This window comes from Mytilus trossulus, chromosome 5 (genome assembly GCF_036588685.1).
Source record: "Mytilus trossulus isolate FHL-02 chromosome 5, PNRI_Mtr1.1.1.hap1, whole genome shotgun sequence".
NCBI lineage: Eukaryota > Metazoa > Mollusca > Bivalvia > Mytilida > Mytilidae > Mytilus > Mytilus trossulus.
Genome location: NC_086377.1, coordinates 40,301,666 through 40,321,262, shown reverse-complemented (window position 1 = coordinate 40,321,262; position 19,597 = coordinate 40,301,666). Strand labels below are relative to the sequence as shown.

The window sequence follows — 19,597 nt, the reverse complement described above, 5'->3', positions numbered from 1 at the left end:
ATGGGAATACATTATGTACATTGAGCAGTGCAAATCCAATAATGTTAATATTAAACACGAATATAATGAAAAATCATATAGAAAAAATGAAGAAAAGTATCTTGAACAGCAATCCACACAAACATTATTAACTTCATGATACGACATTTATAATTTCCAGACTGATTTAATGAATTATTCAATGGTAGAGCAAGAATAAAATGAAATATACAAAAATAACAGCAATCCCCAAAAGAATTAAAAACCAATGCAATTTACAAAATCTATATACACGTATTTGTATCAAAAAGTAAAATCACAAAAATACTGAACTTAGAGGAAAATCAATTCGGAAAGTCCATAATCACATGGAAAAATCAAATAACAAAACACATAAAAAAACGAATGGACAAACACTGTCATATTCCTGACTTGGAACAGGCATTTTCAAATGTAGAAAATGGTGGATTAAAACCTGGTTTTATAGCGCTAACTCTTTCACTTTTAGGACATATTCATTAAAATCCGTTATATTTACAACGATGCGTAGTAGTATCAAAGAAGTTTCTGATTAAAGTTTAGATGTATGTTTCATTTCCCAAAATTATGAAATAATTGGAATATAGGTCGCCATGAAAGTATGTTCAAAAAAATATTTCACAGATAAAACCTACACTTAAGAGTTAAGTGTGGAATACAAAAATATAAAGCTCAATTAAAATCTAAATATGAATAACATGTGTAACACATTATACAGTTACGGAACGGTGCTACATGTGGAACAGGTTTCGATTACCCTTCTGGTATCACGTCCAGATTTGGGAGGTTTAGTTATGTTTAGTCTTTATATACTGAGTACCAATGAAAACGCAACACTTGGTTTTTCAAAAATAAAATTTATATTAGAAATGATAATCTTTCAAACTAAATTGTTCTTGAAAATTAACTATTCTAACAATAGATCGATATGAAACCAAAATGTTTCATTGTCATCTTTCCGACGCTATAGGTAAACGAAACATCCAATGACGAATCATCAACTCACAGTCCTAACAAAACATGTTACAACCCCGTTGTGTAGCGCAATCTCGACAGCGTCGTGGAACTAATCATCCCGGACGTTTAGTTTGATCTCAAGGAATGTTGTTCCACTTATCCCGCATATCAAACTCAAGCTGACTTTATGATATTGGTGGTGGTTGTCATCGTCTAAACCATGTCCAATCTGATGCACAATTTGCTCGATCGGACCAAAATCGGGCGAAACACATGACTTTTGGCCAAGATGGGTGCCAAATGTCTATGTTTCCACCACTGACGGTTTTTGGTGAACAATAAATTATTTTTGGTCTACAGAATTCGATATTTACGCCTTACGGCCGTTTAGATGTCACTATGGAAAGACTTTGGTGCTCTTTAACAATTTATGCGCAAATGGTGCTTTACTGAAATTGCTCCAAAGGATCTACCATGACCACCACTGAACTCTCGTGACCTTTGTTCACCCATCAGACTCAATATCGAATATGTTTAAGACCAAATGTATCGGTCTGGCTGAGCGTTTCTTGCTTTGTGTACCCCGAGATGTCGCTTATCATTAAATGATCCATTTTGGTTGAATTTATGGATGATTTGGGTTATTGTAGAGGCTACAACTTCATTCTTCTGGTAGTTGTATGCAGTGAAAGGCTTCATTGGATCATGCCTAAAACTGCATGTCGCTGGTTGTCAGAAAGTCCTGGCATTTACTCAGATGTTTATTGCAGTTTCCTTACAATAAGGGCGGGAAAATTCATGACATTAGCCAAGCTTTAAATGACAAAATCTTGAAAATGGTGCGTCGGTTGAAAAGCGATAGTGTACGTGTTTGTTAATCAATTTTGTATACATTCAATGAATAGCATTCATTGTTTTGGATTGCTATTAAACTTGGTCAGAATAAGACATAGCAGATTTACGTCAATTACTATAATTAAAACTAATGAATCATTTTGTTTATATTTTAGTTCCCGTTAATCCATGTGTTCCAAGTAGATGTAGGAATGGGGCGTTATGTCAACCTACAGGAGGTGCGACTTTTCGTTGTACCTGTACAGCTGGTTGGATAGGCCAACTGTGTGATAGTAAGTATTATTTAGTATTTCAGTAAATATTGCGAAGAGTATATCATGTGACTGTCTACCTTAAAATTAGTGTTGAAAAAAACCCACAATCGCTCAAATTTACATGTTATTGAAGTTAAAATGTGTGTAATGATGTACGAATATAACGTTCCATTCCGTTCTCTGTATTTGGTATTTCAAGTTATAATTTAGTCGAAATGAGATTTCTAGAATTACCTGACTCACTGAAACAAAAAACCTAACATTTTGTATCTCAGGATGGAGAGTAACTATTATATTATATTTAAGTTGTGTTTGTGTTGCTCAGTCTTTTGTTTTCTATATTTGCACTGAAAGTTTTAAAGAAGAGTTTATTTTTTTTAAACACTGAACCTGAAAGTTTTGTAGATAAATCAAACTAGATATCTGGTTCACCGCTATACTCATTATAGCGTCATTCCCTCTCAATCTATACAGCAACTATCCACATCAAAAATGCAAAAAATAGACAAGATGGTAGCTACAGTTGTCTGTTAATGAGTTTGAATGTCATTTTTGTATTCTTACCCTTTAGATAGGAGTTATAACCCTTTACATTTGTTTGTGATATAACTGACGGAATGATGAGACTCCTCATGTGTTGTTTCAATTGAGTGATAACCTGGCCGTTTTCATATTGATTATTTCACTACCAGACCATTTTTTTATATTTTAGTTCCCTTTAATCCATGTGTTCCAAGTAGATGTAGGAATGATGGCGTTATGTCAACCTACACTTTGTACTACTTTTCGTTGTTCCTGTACAGCTGGTTGGATAGGCCAACGTGTTGAAACACGTTACTATGCGGTATGGGCTTTGCTCATTGTTGAAGGCCGTATGGTGACCTATAGTTGTTAATGTTTGTGTCATTGTGGTCTTTGGTGGATAGTTGTCTCATTGGCAATCATACCACATCTTCTTTTTTACATATATTTTATAATAATTGATTTTTTTATAACAGTAAATCATCAATCTGATGTAAAAAGAAATGATATATATTTTAGGACCAGATAGATGTTTAACAAATCCATGTGCTAATAGTGGAGTATGTACCAATACTGCAACCGGATTTTCGTGTGCTTGTACTGGCCAGTGGACGGGACCTACATGCTCAAGTAAGCTGTCTTCTTTACAAATAAACTGATAGATACCATGATTGAGATTTTATATGTGCGCCAGACGCGCGTTTCATCTACCAAAAACTCACCATTTACGCTCGCTCAAATAGAAAATGTGTGTTGATTCAATTAATAAATGTATAATCTCCATTTCAGAATAATAATCCCATTCTTCTTGAGAGTCCTCAAAATGATAATAACATATTTAAATAAGCATGCAGTATTATAATGATATTTTAATCAAATACAACATACAATTGTATCTAGCTAGATAACAATGCAAAAAGCATATGCATTGGCATAGTATTGATTTGCATATTAATTAAGCATAGTAAGCAGGTTGTCATGCATAATGTTTTGAAACACGTTAAAAATAAGAAGCATTAAATGGTCTTTTCATGTTAACTCTGCAGTGAAAAATGAACCCAAAGAACATACTAGTAGTACAAATATATATGTTAAAAGTTGTACTTTCGAAGCACTTTGATATGGAGACAAAATTTCGTGCAATGAGATATTTATCAACTCTCAACAGTTATATTTAACAGATTTATAAATCTCTTGTTGAACCTTGCGTTTTATATTTAAATAATTAACTGTCTCTTGTGTAATCATATTGTGTCACACTTGATGCGATGGTAGAATATAACTTATACAATACATAACACGTTTAATTAAGAACTGAATTCCGTAAATATTTCACCTGGTATTTTGGCTTTAAACATATTGGCTATCAAATTTATATTCACAAGTTTGAATCAAATCCTTATTTTTGATTTAGAACACTGAAACGTATATCTGAATTTTATAAAGACTAAAATAAACAATAAAATGTATCATCGCTACAGGTGTATCTTAGTCTAAACGTCATCTAATTAAATAACGAGAGGACATCGGAAGACTGCCAACGGTCATATAAGTGATATAAACATAATAAAAGATCTGAAAACATAGTGAAATTGTACAATTGGAATTGGCTTGGTCTATTTCATATCAGAAGTTAAAAATACATGTTAAATCATTTTTTGTTTTATTTTCATAAGAATTTGTTTTTGTAGATCGAATCAGTCGAGTTTACCTTTGTCTTACTTTCTATGTTGACATCTTTGTCTTTTAAATAACCGAACAAGCATAATTTATGAGTTATCAATCTCTAGCTAATGGATTTTAAGGTCTCATAAATACAGATTCAATGGGGCCGAATTATTTACTTCAAGCTATTGCAAGTGAGTAATTCATCATCGATGTTTGTTGCTTATTTTGATACAATTAAACCACACTGGGTGGTAAAAGGGGATTAATATTTCACTATTTTACTTTCGTTAATGATTGAACATAAGAATCATATTTCAATTCGTGTATTTATCTTGTTGTCTGTGCCCTTTTAATGTTTTTTTATGATTTCTTCCCATAATTTAAATTAAAAAGGTAAAAACTATTTCTCTGACTTGGTATAGCTTTTTCCATATGTCTGAAGTGTAACTAAACCTGGTTTAAAGATTTTTAAGTAAAATGAGATGTTTTGTCTAGCAAAATAGTTTTCAATCAGATGTTCACATGACATTATGTAAAATCTATAGTCTGATAGTTAAAAAATAAGATCTAACGTGTAACGTCTTTAATCATAAATTATCTTAGTATCTCTCTTAACAGCAACACATTTTGCAATTCTATTAAAATGTCTACCATGATCATGCACGATAATGTAGTAATTGAATCTCTATTAAATGAAAGTGTCATACATTATTCTCCTTCCAGCTGCATCAACTGATGTTTGTGCAACGGATTATTGTATGAATGGTGGGCACTGTAATATCCAAGATGATTTCACACGCAGATGTAATTGTATAACAGGGTGGACCGGCATCAGATGTCAAAGTGAGTCTCTTGGTATGATTCGAAAAAGGAAATAACCAACGCCCACTAAACGAAATGAAAAAAACAACCAAATTATCAACAACACAATATCAAGCAAAAGACAAATTAAACTAATTTTCACTAGATTGATTGATTGGTGATTGCTTTACGCCGCATCAACACTTCAAGGATACAGCTATTTTAAATACAACAAAAAAATATTTCTTAAAATTGAGAATGGAAATGGGAAATGTGTCAAAGAGACAATAACCCGACCATAGAAATAACAACAGCAGAAGGTCACCAACAGGTTTTCAATGTTTAATGTAGCGAGAAATCCCTGCACCCCGAGACGTCCTTCAGCTTGCCCCATAACAAATATATACTAGTTCAGTGATAATGAACGCCATACTAATTTCCAAATTGTACACAAGAAACTAAAATTAAAATAGTACAAGACTAACAAAGGCCAGAGGCTCCTGACTTGGGACAGGCGCAAAAATGCGGCGTGGTTTAACATGTTTATGAGATCTCAACCCTCCCCCTATACCTCTAGCCACTGTAGAAAAGTAACATTCTAGCATTGACAACATTCTAATAACAAAATAAGGTAAACGTAGGGATAATTAATTTCGAGTACTATATCAGAAAAAAACACTACATACATTTTTTTTTATACCTTCAGATTGAAAGTGAGTTTTGTTATGCATTGATCTTTGTCAGTCTTAACTCCCAATTATTAAATAAGAGAATGACTGTATATAAGGGAAAAAAGGTTGTACCGCGTCATAAATATGACAGCTGTTATCCATTAGTTTGACGTTTTTGAGCTTTTTTGATTTTGCCATTTGACTACGGTCATTCCGTTTTGTTTTTTTCTTTCGCGTTCGTTTTTTTATATAATTTTACTGTTTATGCAATACTGTCAGACTGTTCCTAGTCTAATCTAAAATAGTACTCTCCTCAAGTATTCTCAATTTTTCAAAAGTTTAAATATAAAATAAATCTCAATGCACTCAATCATTGCTTCTAAACGAGGTATGGGGACGACCATGGATATTCTGGGGGAAAGAGGGGGGGGCAGGAGGATTTGTTTTGGATCGGTTATTTATTTTTTTTGACTAAGAGGACAGTTTATCTATTTTCTGCACTATTGAAGTAAGATTTTTTATTTTCATTAAAGCAAGTGCTAATTTTTTTTTTTTATATTAATAAAATTTGAAAACATACAATTTTTTTAAGTCATTATGTACCATGTATAAATTATCATCCTCTGCAGAAATGAATCTTCTATATTCCCAACCGCATATACATGTATTGCATACATATACAGTATTAAAGTGCGGTTGTATCTAGCCTTTTTTTAAGTATTATCAAACATGTTTCGCCGATCGGAGCGAGGATCTTGGAGCCACTGAAGGCCCAAGAAGCTACAGAACAAATGATGCAAAATCATGCTTTCTGGGTGTTTCCCAGACCCTTTCTTAATCTGAAAATGCAAGTTCTGTTTTAATAATTTTAGGACAATATTTTGGTCTCAAAGCAAAATGTATAGATTCAGTGTAAGTCTTTTAAAAGTTTCTAGGGACAACATCAAAAGACAAATATGCATTATAAAGCAAAAATGTAATTCACATACTAGTTAAGTCTGTGGCTTCTGTTTTTTTTTTAAACTTATGATCAAGTTAAGAACAAAATTACTAAATTACAAAAGTAATGCAACACTAACAGAACACAGAAGGACAATCAATGAACAAAAGACAAATAAATCAATGAACAAAAGATAAATAAATCAATGAACAAAAGACAAATAAATAAGATACATTGATCCCGAAAAATCAGAGGCTACGTCTGAGAGAGAACAGAACTTGCTACTTGCAAGCACTCGCCGTGAACACAATTTGAAATGGAGACAAGCGTTTGGTTTTGAAATTTCCTACATGAGGCGTTTGCCTCAATGTACATAGTTACGGCCTTGTTAAATAAAATTCAGGTAAGTCTTCCTGGAAAAATATACCTCAAGTTTAATGAAACCAATTTTCAGACATAAAGTATATTAAGATAATATTTATACTTGTATTATTAAAAGTTTGGGAAGTGTTTCACTATTTTTTTGGAAAAAAAGATGAATTTATGAAGAATCTGGTGCCATCTCATACTTTCGATTATACCTGCTGAGTTATTTATTTTCAATACATTAAAAGTCAGGTAATTTATTTTCATACTACAACAGAACAAACCATTCATTTTTGTGGTAATCAAGGCTGAGTTAGTTATTTTCAAAATCCTCCTGCCCCAGAATTTCAAATGGTCGTCTCCTTATCTAATGATAATAATAAACTCAACTGCTCTTATCCTTAAGGGGAATACAGACAAAGTAAGGTAATAAGTGATTAATTTTAAATGACATTATACAAATCCTTTGAATGAAGATGTTTCATATCTTGTTTTTACGACTCATTTTTTTTTGCTTTTTAGCGGCAACGGCAGACAACCCCTGTATTAACAACCCATGTGGACCTGGCGGTACTTGCAGACAGGAAACCGACGGGTTTAGTTGTACCTGTCCTAGTGGAAGAACTGGGGATAGATGTCAATGTAAGTATACTTCTTCTTTTTTTCTGTATCTTCCTCCTGCTAATGAGGAGCACATCCAAACGGATTTAGTTGTACCTGTCCTAGTGGTAGAACTGGGGATAAATGTCAACGTAAGTTTACAACACCGGTTTGTAATAACATGAGTAACACGACGGGTGCCACATTTGGATCAGGATCTGCTTACCCTCCATTATCACCTAAGATCACTCCCAGTTATTGGTGGTTTTTAATAAAAAAAAAAGTTAAGTTGGTATCTTTCTCCCCACTTTTGTGTTTCATAACTTATGTATGTTAGTCTTTAGTAATCTATGTTGTGTCTTTTTTACTATTATTTGCCTGATGGTCTTTTTTAAATTTTTTAGCCATGGAGTTATTAGTTTATTTTCGATTTAAGAGTTTGACTTTCCCTCTGCTATCTTTCGCCCTTCTTTTGTGTTTCATTCTACAATAGATTTGTTCACTAACAAAATACTGGCGTATATAATACAAAGAAATATATTTCTTTCAGTTAAAAATTAACCCTCAACTTTTGGTTAATTTTCTTCTATGCTCCTTTCATAATGTATGCATTATATTTGTTATTGATATACATGTACACACACAGTTATAAGTGAAAAGGAAACCCATTGTAAATTCCCGGATATACTATATTTTGCAGTTGATATGAAATAATTTATTAAAGAACTTCAGCTTTAATAATAATATTGTAAGGTTTACAATGAGACAAATCGCCACCCCAAACAAAATGAGAAAGCCAAATTCACTTGATCATTGTATCCTTTCCTTATTCAACTTTAATAAAAAAAACACATATAAATACTTGAAGAAGTTGTATACTAGTATCTGATTACAAAAATGGTGATGTCAGTGTAAATGAAATTGGTTTTATTTCTACGCCAACTTTTTCGGTAAAATGTTATAAAAAGCTGCTTTATAATGGGCTCATGTTTATAACTTGATTGACCAACATTTACCGTCTCTATGTTATACCGTTTTAAATATACGCATCTACAGAAATATATGAAAGACAAATTTTGATTGTTATGACGATACTCACATTTTTATGATCTGATTTAAAAAAAAATCATAATGGAATGAGTTTATAAAACTCTTACGGAAGTCGCTTTGAATTATTACATTTTTTTTATTTCTGTTAAAATGTTTGATATCGTTAAATTTCGTCACCTATGTAATCACTAGCTCGAATTTCAAGACTTTCATTACTGAAATGCATTCATTCATTCATTCATATCTTTATTTCCTCTATTAAGAGATTCAATGAACAATCATATATTTAAACAGATCAAATTACAAAAGTTTTCAAAACATGATAATAACACAATATAACATTACAATATGTACATAACAAAATAAAGTTCTGTGCTTATTTATATAAATGAAGAAAATTTTGACAAAAATTGCTCTCACTAACGACGGTTCATGCACTGGCACATTAACTAATCGTTGTTCTCAGTAATCTACTATAAGCAGCGACACAGTGTGCAACGTGCACACGACAAAGATTATGAAAACTGTCGATGTCTATATTGCTTGTTGTTACGTGCTTCCCCAAGAGAATGCAATATAACTCTTCATCGTCGTATGAATAAAGTTCCACAAATAAATGCAACGGAAATTTTTCCATTATAAACTCCCACCACATATCTCTGATTAAATGAGTTCCGCTACAGCTACAACATGCATGTACATATACATCTAAAAACTGAGTGTTACATAATTCACATGTACCTCCAGTGGTATTTGGAATGTCGGTTAGCAGTTTTGTAATATAATAGGAGTTTACGATTTCTCTGGATGAATTAGAACTTTTCCAGAAATCTGGAACCCTAACCGATAGGTGAACACTTCTAAAACGAGAAAAGTTATTATCGTTATGTAAACGCCGAGTCCATTCGTCAGTTTGTACTTTGTCAACTGTATTTTTCACTATAGCTTTCCAAGACTGCTTCGTTGGAAAAACTCCCTCTCGAAAAAAGTCAAGCATATAGGAATGAAGGCTATATTTATACAAAATGTTCATAATATCAGGAATGAACCCATGATGATTGCGTTCATTGTCAATTAAATAGGTAAACAGACGCACAAGAAATATTTTCTTCGTTAGGAAGTTGTCATCAAGACTACACAGTTTTTGCAAGAAATACAACTTCTTAGTCTCTATAGACGAGGTAATAGTATGAAGTCCAAGTATACTTTGGCACATATCTGATCTCGTAGACGTTTTCAAGTCCAAAATACGCTTGACTATAAAGTGCTGAAATCGATTCAACGCAGCAATGTCGTTTGACTTTAAACTAGTCCACATTTCACAACCATACAGAACAGTAGGTAACACTATAGATTTAAACAGTTTAAGTAGAACGCATGGGTGTGTTGACTTGTCGCAAACACCGTTGAGCGCAAAATAAGAGTTCTTGCCTTTTCTACATGCATTTGATGTTCTTTCTGTCGATCTGAATTTGGAATTCAGCGCAATGCCTAAGTGAGTGTATTCTTCAGCTACCGGTAGAACACTGTTCGCAATATGCCAGTCGTATGTTACTCGAACTTCTCGTGGGTTTAAGGAAAATTGCATAACGCAGGACTTTTTCGCGTTGAAGCAGAACCTCCATCTATGGGCATAGTCAGCACATATATCTAACATACGCTGGAGACACAACGGAGTTGTGCCAATACATGAAATATCGTCAGCGAGAGCAGGAGAGCAGCTAGCTATGTGATAAACACCAGTTTTTTTATTACATTTTTCAAGATCAACCAACATATCGTTTATAAATACTAAATATAATAAACCAGATAAAACCCCTCCTTGTCTAACCCCTTGTAATACAGGAAAGAACTCAGACTGACACTGGTTTACAATTACTGAACTCATAGTATCAATATGACAGTCATTAATAACTGACCATAATTTGCCTGTTACACCTATTTTATACAATTTAAACATAAGACCAATTCTCCAGACAGTGTCAAAAGCTTTCTTACTGTCTAAAAAGGCAATAAAAATTTTACTGAATAATTCTAGGTTATGATAAATTGTTTCATGTAAATTAAACGATGCAGTTAAGCAACTAAGGTACTTTTGAGATCCTTGTTGTTGGAGATTCGGAATGTTCTTGTCATACAACACGAATTCAATTAACCGAGCTTTAATAATACTTTCAAATAGTTTCAAAACACAGGACAGTAAACTAACTGGTCTATAATTATCGGGTGAAGTTTTGCACTTATTTCCACCTTTGAAGATAGGAACAAGGAGGCCTAGTTTCCAGTTCTTTGGTATACGTCCTAATCTGACGATGAGATTGCATAAGACCGTTATACACTTCACAACAGGGCTACCTCCGTGACGCAAATGCTCGTTTTGTACTCTGTCATGTCCGGCAGCTTTTCTATATTTTAGCTGACCTATCAATTTAGAAACTTCTTGTTCAGTGATCAATCCACCAGGTAAGTATCCACCTTCAACACCACAGGTTTTAATAATGTCTTTGTACACGCTCTCGATCGAACACTTAAACTCATTGTCAAAGTTATCACTTTCTTTTGGTTGGTACAGCTCATGAAAATACTTTGCAAAACAGTTTGCTACAGACTCCGGAGAACTGTACACTTTATTTTCATACACAATCTCGGGGTATATCTTGGAGGAACGACCTTTAAAACGTTTTATTTGTTTCCAAAACAACCGTATATCGCACTCTGCGGTTTCATTTTGATCATCATAACACTTTTGCATATACTGTTCATTAGCCGCTTGCTGTACACGTCTAAATTCGGACTTTGCTCTTTTGTATATTCGATAAGAGTCAAAATGCATTCCTCGAGGTTGACCATCTAGAACCCAAAGTTTACGCATTGACCTTTCATTGTCGTGTGCTCGTTTCACATCTGCGTTCCAATACGGTTTGGTGAGTGGATTAAATCCGCATTTCGGAATTGCGATGTTCGCAGCATTATGCAATGTGCTAACGAAGTCGTCATATATAGTGTCAATATCAGCAAAAGAATAAGAGTTCATTTTATCAATTAATATTTCCACGGGGTCAGACAATAGTTTTTGGTATTGATTGATCTGTGCGTCAGTTACCTTATGCCAAGCTGGTAATTTGTCGCTGGAGTTAATAACACGATGTGGGGTGGAGTCCGTCTCAAACTCAATCACTACTGGCAAATGATCGGATGTGCTACTTATTGCCCCTTCATCAAGGATTTCATAGTACCTTAGTTTTCTATATATAATTTCATTACACAAGATATAATCTAACATTGTTTGTTTAGTTACATACGTATACTTTGGCCCTTTACTTTGTATTTTACCACCAGCATACAACAAATGATGCCTAGATACAAAATTTGATAACTCTTTTGATTTATAAATATTTGAGATAGATCTGTCTTTATGTAAGCAGCTAGCATTTAAATCACCTGCAATTATACAATTACCATAAACACTATAGTATGCATATAAACTCTCTAGTATACTCAATTCAGTCTTGTAATTTTCAATAGAGTCATCAGATGGTAAGTACGCACCAAAGATAAAAAGTGAGCCATAAGACTGGTTTTTAAGTTCAATGCCAGCTATTCTACTGGAGTTAATGTCACTTATTTCATTTACAGAAAACTGAAGTGAGGTTTTGTATAATATGGCAATGCCACCCTTACCATGATAAGCGTTATACCCTATGGGTAATGCATCAGCTTTACTTATACAGTTGTACCCTTTTTCTATAGTAGATAAATAATGTAAAGACCTTTCTTTTAATTTATGTTCAGATATAATACAAATTTCACAATCAGTGTCCTTTAACAAATTACTAAGACAAATAGTAGAGGACATGATACCCCTGACGTTCCATGCTACTAACTTAATACTAGACATAAAAACAAAATGAGAAAGACATTCATGAATACTACAACAGTTGAAATACTAGTTCTATTCTCTTTTCTGTAAAAAAAACTGCTTACAAATGCTTTACTTGCAAGTGTTTTGATTCAAAAAAATATATTGCATGCTCAACAATAGGACAGCAATATTTTTTTGGTTGAATCAATTTATAATTTTTGTGTCTCAAGCAAATTTTGCTTAAGGCTTTGTCTGCTGGGACTGTGATGTATTTGTTGTAAATAAAAAAAAACACCCATAACCTCAGGCTGTGCAAAAAGGGCTAGACAAAAATGTGTTCATTGTCCATCTCAGATTTTTTTTAAATTCAGACCCTAACAGGAAGTGTATTAACTCGGAAACGACGATTATTATACAACATAAAAACAAGATCTAAAATTCGTGACCTTAGTAAGACAATTGTGGCATAATTATCATCCAGCTATCTTTCGCATCTTTAATATATATCTATCTCAAGTCAGCCATTATGAGTTTCATCGTCCATTGTTCGAATTGCAAATAGACCTAGGCCAGCGCAACAAATTCTCTATTGCTTCTGCACCTTATTGTCAACAATTATCAAGTTTAAAACTAAAACACTTATCTAGATGCAACAAGTTTAACATAGTTACATTTAAATCAATACATATTAAGGTTTGGCTATTTATAACTGTTGTGTTAATAATAAATTACTTTTTAAGATGTAGCAAGTCTCTGTAACCCAGGTCCTTGTCAAAACGGAGCCACATGTACTGTTTTTTTATCAATTGAGTTCTGTCGCTGTCAAGATGGTTGGAGGGGATCACGTTGTGAACGTAAGTATAAATATATAGATCATACACTTTTTAATCAGAATTTAACGTAGAACACTTTCTACAATTGTTTATTTAGAACACAGGAAATAAACTTTGTATGTTAATGTCTGATAGTCGGACCAAATCTCCAAATGTTTAAAACAAATTCTTATCTTATAACAAATAGAATGTATGTGTATACTTTACTTCTTATTATTCATGTTGTTGTTATTATGATTGAAATTTGTATAATTAATCCTACTATTCTCATTATAAATATATTCTATAATTACTATTCTTATTCTTATATTTATAAAGTATTTCCACTTTTTCGTTGAAAACCTTTTAGATTTTGTTCTGAATATTTTTTTTCTTCTGCCTATTTTTTTTCTTGCACAGTTCATTATTTGTCATGATGTCGCGTTGATATTTGGTATATGATATCGAACAGTTAACGCGCTTATGAATCTGACCCTATCTAGCCGAACAATATTTTTTTGCAAGAGTTATCTCCCCAAACACTGTTTTTTTTTGGTGTCGACTTCTCCTTGGCAACCGTAAATGATTACGACACATTTCTTTTACCAAATTGTTCGCTATACCTTTAATATGTTCAGTTTGGTTTTCACCGAAATGTTCTGGATACTCCATATGAGAGTTATTTCACCTTGTACATTTACTATTAGTGATATGTATTTATAACTGGTAAAACATAAGTTATAAAGACCTAGGGTCTTTGGATTATAGGTCCTAGGTTCAAAAAGAAGGAAAATTATGTCAAGGACAAAGGTCAAGGTCCTCTATGTAATTTTGATTTTTCGCTTATTTTCACATTAAATATTTTGTTTTAAATTGTATAAATTATCGACAAATTATGTTTTTACTAAATCGTTAGTTGCGTCATTTTGTAACACGAACATTTTGGTTGAAAGGATACCCTATCATTAAATAAAATTTTTCCTCCCTTATATTTAAAATAACGCTTATGATGATATAACTCATGAACCATACACTTAGACCTAGACTTTTTTTATTTGAGGTCCTTGGTTTATGACCTTCAAATTGACCTCAATGTCATTGGTAAATTTGACATTCTTTTGACCTTTGATTTTACCTCATGTTGATACATGATAAAGCCGTGGGATTGTTTGCATAAGATATAAGTCATATGACCTTGAAAAGGGCAACCGTAGGTGACCTTATGACAACCGGAAGAAGCTATTTGTTGTACTTGTGTAATGTACAAGTATTCAGAACCATATATTTTTGGAATCAATGTCAAGTAAACTATCGAATAATACCGGAAGTGAGATTTTTCAAATCACAAAGAACTATTATCTCCCTTATTTAAAACAAGAATGTCTAGAAATCATATATAATGCATAAGTAATCATTTGACGCTGGAAATAACATTTTAAACGGAATAGTGATATGTTTGTATCAAAATAGGTCGTTCGGGTGGAAAGACCACCAATTGTTCTCTGAACAAACGTGTTTTTTATATATTTTTTTATTCGTATTATTCTTAATATATTGGTTGTATCATTAACAGATCTTTCTACTTTTCCCTGTTTTGATTATTTTTTTCTTCTTCTGCAACTTTATTTTTTGCGTATTTTTTTTGATTTGCAAGATGTTTCTGATATGTTTGGTATATGACAATTTCGCATAATTTATGGTACATTTCGACTGGTGGACTATAAGTCCTAGAGGATTGCAAAATATCAGAAATCAGTACATCGGTATCGATGCGATTTGAAACAAACATTTCTTACATTTTCCTTTTTTAAGTTTTAAACTTAATGTCATAAAAAACCTCAAGTAAAAAAAAAAATGCATATGTTTTTTATAACTCAATGGATAGTTTTCTATATAAAACTTATGTACATATACTTTTTTCTGAAGAAAATTCTTCAATTTATTCATATTTAGAAGAAGTTTACTTTATTTGAATTGATTCCTAAAAGCAAACAATTCCCCCGACATATTTTCCGTATGCAAGGTGACCTCAGTGTGACCCATCTCGTAAAAATCCGGTGACCACAATACGCATGGATGTCCTTAAAATAAACTATTATCTGTATTTACATGTTAAACACGTGCTCAATTTCCATGCTTTTTTGTTTATTTTTCGTCAATTGTTGACAAACAGGTGACAATCGTTAAACTTCGGCTTCAAAACACGACCTTTAATTACCTGCCATATTTTCACAACAGCACTGACCGATTGAACAAAAAATTGACGATTATAAGAAATTTACACGAAAAAAATGATAAATTCGAGTACAGAAGACTAAGTTTGTGATGTTTGTATGCGTTGGTTCAATAATTGGAAGAACATTATTTTTTACCGGTCACTCGTTTCTTATGACTTTAAAGAAACTGAGGTTTGAACTTTGAGGTAAAGTTGACTTTATATTGCTTCGGCTTTTTTATGTACATCTCTTTAACTGTTTCGGTTCTTAGACATCGTTGTCTTTCAAATATATACGGCCTTGATCATTCCTGATACAGATCTTACCGTTAAAGCTCTTTAAACTTTTTAAATTACATTCATAACGTGTTATTTTCATCTGAATACTTTTGTGTGTACGAATTATATTTCCGACCAATGTTTTTCTTGTTATCGCATTTTATCCTTTGCCAGTTATATCCATTGCTCATTATAGGCTCAGGATGTTTGTTCAATTTTGACCGAATCGGAACGGATATGAAACTTATTCCCCGACACTATTTAAATTTAGTTATATATTGATGGAATGCTTGAACTATAAGGTATAAACCAAAAGTATGTTGATTTGAGGTCCTTGTTTCAGAAACAATACTTTTGAGTCTATTGTCAAGTTCAAAATTCACGTTTTCAATCGTGTCTTTTGCTTGTTTTTATGATCTCCTCAGGCATTTTTAAAGATTTATACTAAATAACTAGTGCAAACGGTTCTTGTCATTATGATAAAGGTATGATTGTTTGCTCTGAAACAATACATTGACAACTTATAGGAGTTTTTTTACTTGAAGATTTTAATCTAAGGCTAGTTGATAAACTTTTTTTTTTTTAAATTGTTATTTGGATGGAGAGTTGTCTCATTGGCAGTCACACCGCATCTTCCTATATCTACGTAGTACATGTTAAAACCAAAGTAGCATTTTGTAAATTGTTGTGTGACATATGAACATGATAACCATGCAGAAGGACAATAGGAAGTGACATTTAGTAAATGTTCTTGCAAATGCTGATTTTGCAATAGTTTTATAGGAATATGCACCTTTTAAAAAATAAAATTGAGAATAGAAATAGGTAATGTGTCAAAGAGAAAACAATCCAACTAAAAGGACAGAAAATAGCCGAACGATGGACACAGAAACCATATATATAGTTCTTTTAATATTAAAACATAAATCTATCATTTAAGACCGGAAGTGACATAATATACACTCAATGTAGCTAATCATCGCCCTTATTACAGACATAAAGTATATGGAAACCAGATATGTTCGAATCAGTGTACAAACACCAATATTTTTAGACCAGAGGTTTCATTTTCACAGTTGGCAATTATCTACCTTATTTTACGCAAAAGTATATGGATACTATATACACTATTTCAGCATGAAAAGAAAACCAATATACAAGACCAAAAGTAACATTTACGTATCAAGAAGTAGCAAAGTATCTCCTTTGTTTCAAACAAATCAAAATTTAGGTTTCGAAGAAGTATGAAGAAACCTATGATTGGACCTCAATGTTTACTTTGTCAAAACTTAAAGCAGCTTCTTAACACTTTTTTGATGTAATATAATCAATTTTGATTATTTTGATAATTAATATTATTATTAGTAGTAGTAGTAGTATTGATATTATCATCATAAACATATTTTTAACACGTAGGTGTCGATCCATGCTCACCATTCCCGTGTTCTTCTTCTCAAGCATGCCAAGTTGTTAATGGTCGAGCAGATTGTGTAGATCAATAGAAACATACAGGTGAGTCACCAATTCGATAAAAAGCTATGTTATATAGAATCAAAATACTAATTGTTCGTCTCCACATGGTGTACATAACAACAAGTAATATCACAACATTAACGAACTCCGAAGAAAATTCAAAACGAAAAGTCCACTATGAAACTGCAAAACCGAAAGCCTAAACACATCAAACGAAAGAATAACAACTATCATATTCCTGACTTGATACAGGCATTTTCGTTCGTAAAATTGTTATGGTGAGAATGATGAGAATATGATCTATGTTTCACAAATGTAATTTTTATAACATTTATTTTGAATAATTATCTTCTACATTCTTGGCCGGTTTAGTTTACGGTGTTTATTTTGGGGTTCGTGTTGTTCTGTTTTATTTTAAATTGTGTTGTGTGTATTGGTGTGTTTGTCTTTTTGTTTTGTTCATACTTTTGTCATGTCGTTGCAAATAGAAATAAGACGTTGTGGTATGAGTGTCATTGAGACAACTAACAATCATAGTCATGATATGCCAGAACAATTGTCGCTGAAAACGACATTCATCATAGAGCATTAGCTAAGTTTATTTTCGACTTATGAGTCAGATTTACCGTTAAATTTTGCTTCCCTTTATCTGCAATCCCGATATCGTATGAATAATTGGAAAAAATGTGGTTATCTATTAAAATTAAATCACTAAAATTAAGAAAGATAGCTGCTTTACATATCAAAACATGTCAAAAGTGAAATAACAAAAAGTCCGAGAAAAATTCAAAACCGAAGGTTTGTAATCAAATACCAAAATGAAGAACTAAAACATATGAACAAGCGTATAACAACTGTCATATATCTTACTTGGTGGTATCATGTTCTTAAGTAGAAAACCGATGAGTAAAACTCGTCTTGAACTAGTCAGAATAAGTTTTTATTTGAATGATATAGGAGATTATAATAATGTTTGCCCTCGTGTAATCTGTTTGGTTGAATTTTATATTATTTCAATAACGTCAGTAGAGTGCTAGGAAAGAACAATGGTTATAAGTATTTTCTGCTTTTTGACGTCATTGGTAAATCAGAGATCTTCTTATCTTATCGTGTAATTATGTAAGCAGGCAGATATATTTATGTAAAAAGTGAATGCACAAAATAAGCAGTGTATCCAAAAAAGTAAAAACACAAAACTATTGAACTAAGGGGATAATATACTCAGAAAGTCCATAATCACATGGCAAAATCAAAGGACAAAACACATGGACACGAACTGTCATATTCCTGACTTGGTACAGGCATTTTCAAATGTAGAATATGGTGGATTAAACCTGGTTTTATTTATTCAGTTTATAAATATTGCTAATGATGTTTTGTTTTCATAAATAGTTTTATGTTAAACACATACATTCTCTTTTTTTAGATCAAACCTTGTAAGGCTTTCGACGAAGATATTAACCAGCTAAACTATGAAGAACTGTTTTTTTAATTTATTAGCATATATTATTTACTTTTAATTCTTCAAGTGACTTCAATTCCTAATGAACGTTATATTCTTATGATTTAGACACAACTTTTGCTCTCCATGTTTGATAATATAGATGTTCGCTACTCGGTTCCAAAATAACAAGCTATCTTAAATACCGTGATAAATTATATAGTATCAAAATAAAAGATATAAAACAAGTGTGTGCTTGTTTTTTAGATATAATTCAGTGAAAATAATTCTCTCTAGATTTTTCTTACATTTGACATAAGCACCTGTTTCATTTTATAAAATAAGAAAAAAATAACTATGATGTCATAACATTTTCAAATATGCATGTAACAATTATATGTAAGAATACTATCAAGAGAAAAGAAGAAGTCAGTGGGCAGATTGTTTTTTAATTAAACTACATGCAAAAAACCAGAGAATTCAGACTATTTGGCATTTTTCGAAAAACAAGTGTAGCGAACATATCAAGTTGTTATACCTGCTCTACTTCCAATAAAATAATAATCAATGCTGATCCTTGTTGTTTATTTACTATCATTTTTCAAGATTGACAATTATTATGGTAAAATATATACATCAATATGGAAAAGCTGAAAAACAAATCTATTGGAAACAAAAAGATTACTGGCAACCAGATTTTACTTAAATCGTACCCAAGTTCAAATACATTGTTTTTATGATCCCTTAAACTCTTCAACTTCGAACTTTATTTTGCCTTTTTAACTTTTTTGGTTTCGAGCGTCACTGATGAGT

At 32.2% G+C, this 19,597-nt stretch overlaps 1 protein-coding gene across 1 annotated transcript in view; it reads left to right on the top strand.

The window, feature by feature from the left end:
* Window positions 1-19,342, top strand: part of LOC134717943 (neurogenic locus notch homolog protein 1-like) — a 59,195-nt gene extending 39,853 nt beyond the window's left edge. The window contains exons 22-28 of the mRNA XM_063580443.1: window positions 1,986-2,102; window positions 3,126-3,236; window positions 4,998-5,117; window positions 7,575-7,694; window positions 13,305-13,418; window positions 17,287-17,382; window positions 18,770-19,342. Of these exons, the coding sequence (XP_063436513.1) occupies window positions 1,986-2,102; window positions 3,126-3,236; window positions 4,998-5,117; window positions 7,575-7,694; window positions 13,305-13,418; window positions 17,287-17,372 (668 nt within the window). The 3' untranslated portion in view covers window positions 17,373-17,382; window positions 18,770-19,342. The remainder of the gene's footprint in view (window positions 1-1,985; window positions 2,103-3,125; window positions 3,237-4,997; window positions 5,118-7,574; window positions 7,695-13,304; window positions 13,419-17,286; window positions 17,383-18,769) is intronic.
* Window positions 19,343-19,597: the final 255 nt, after the last annotated feature.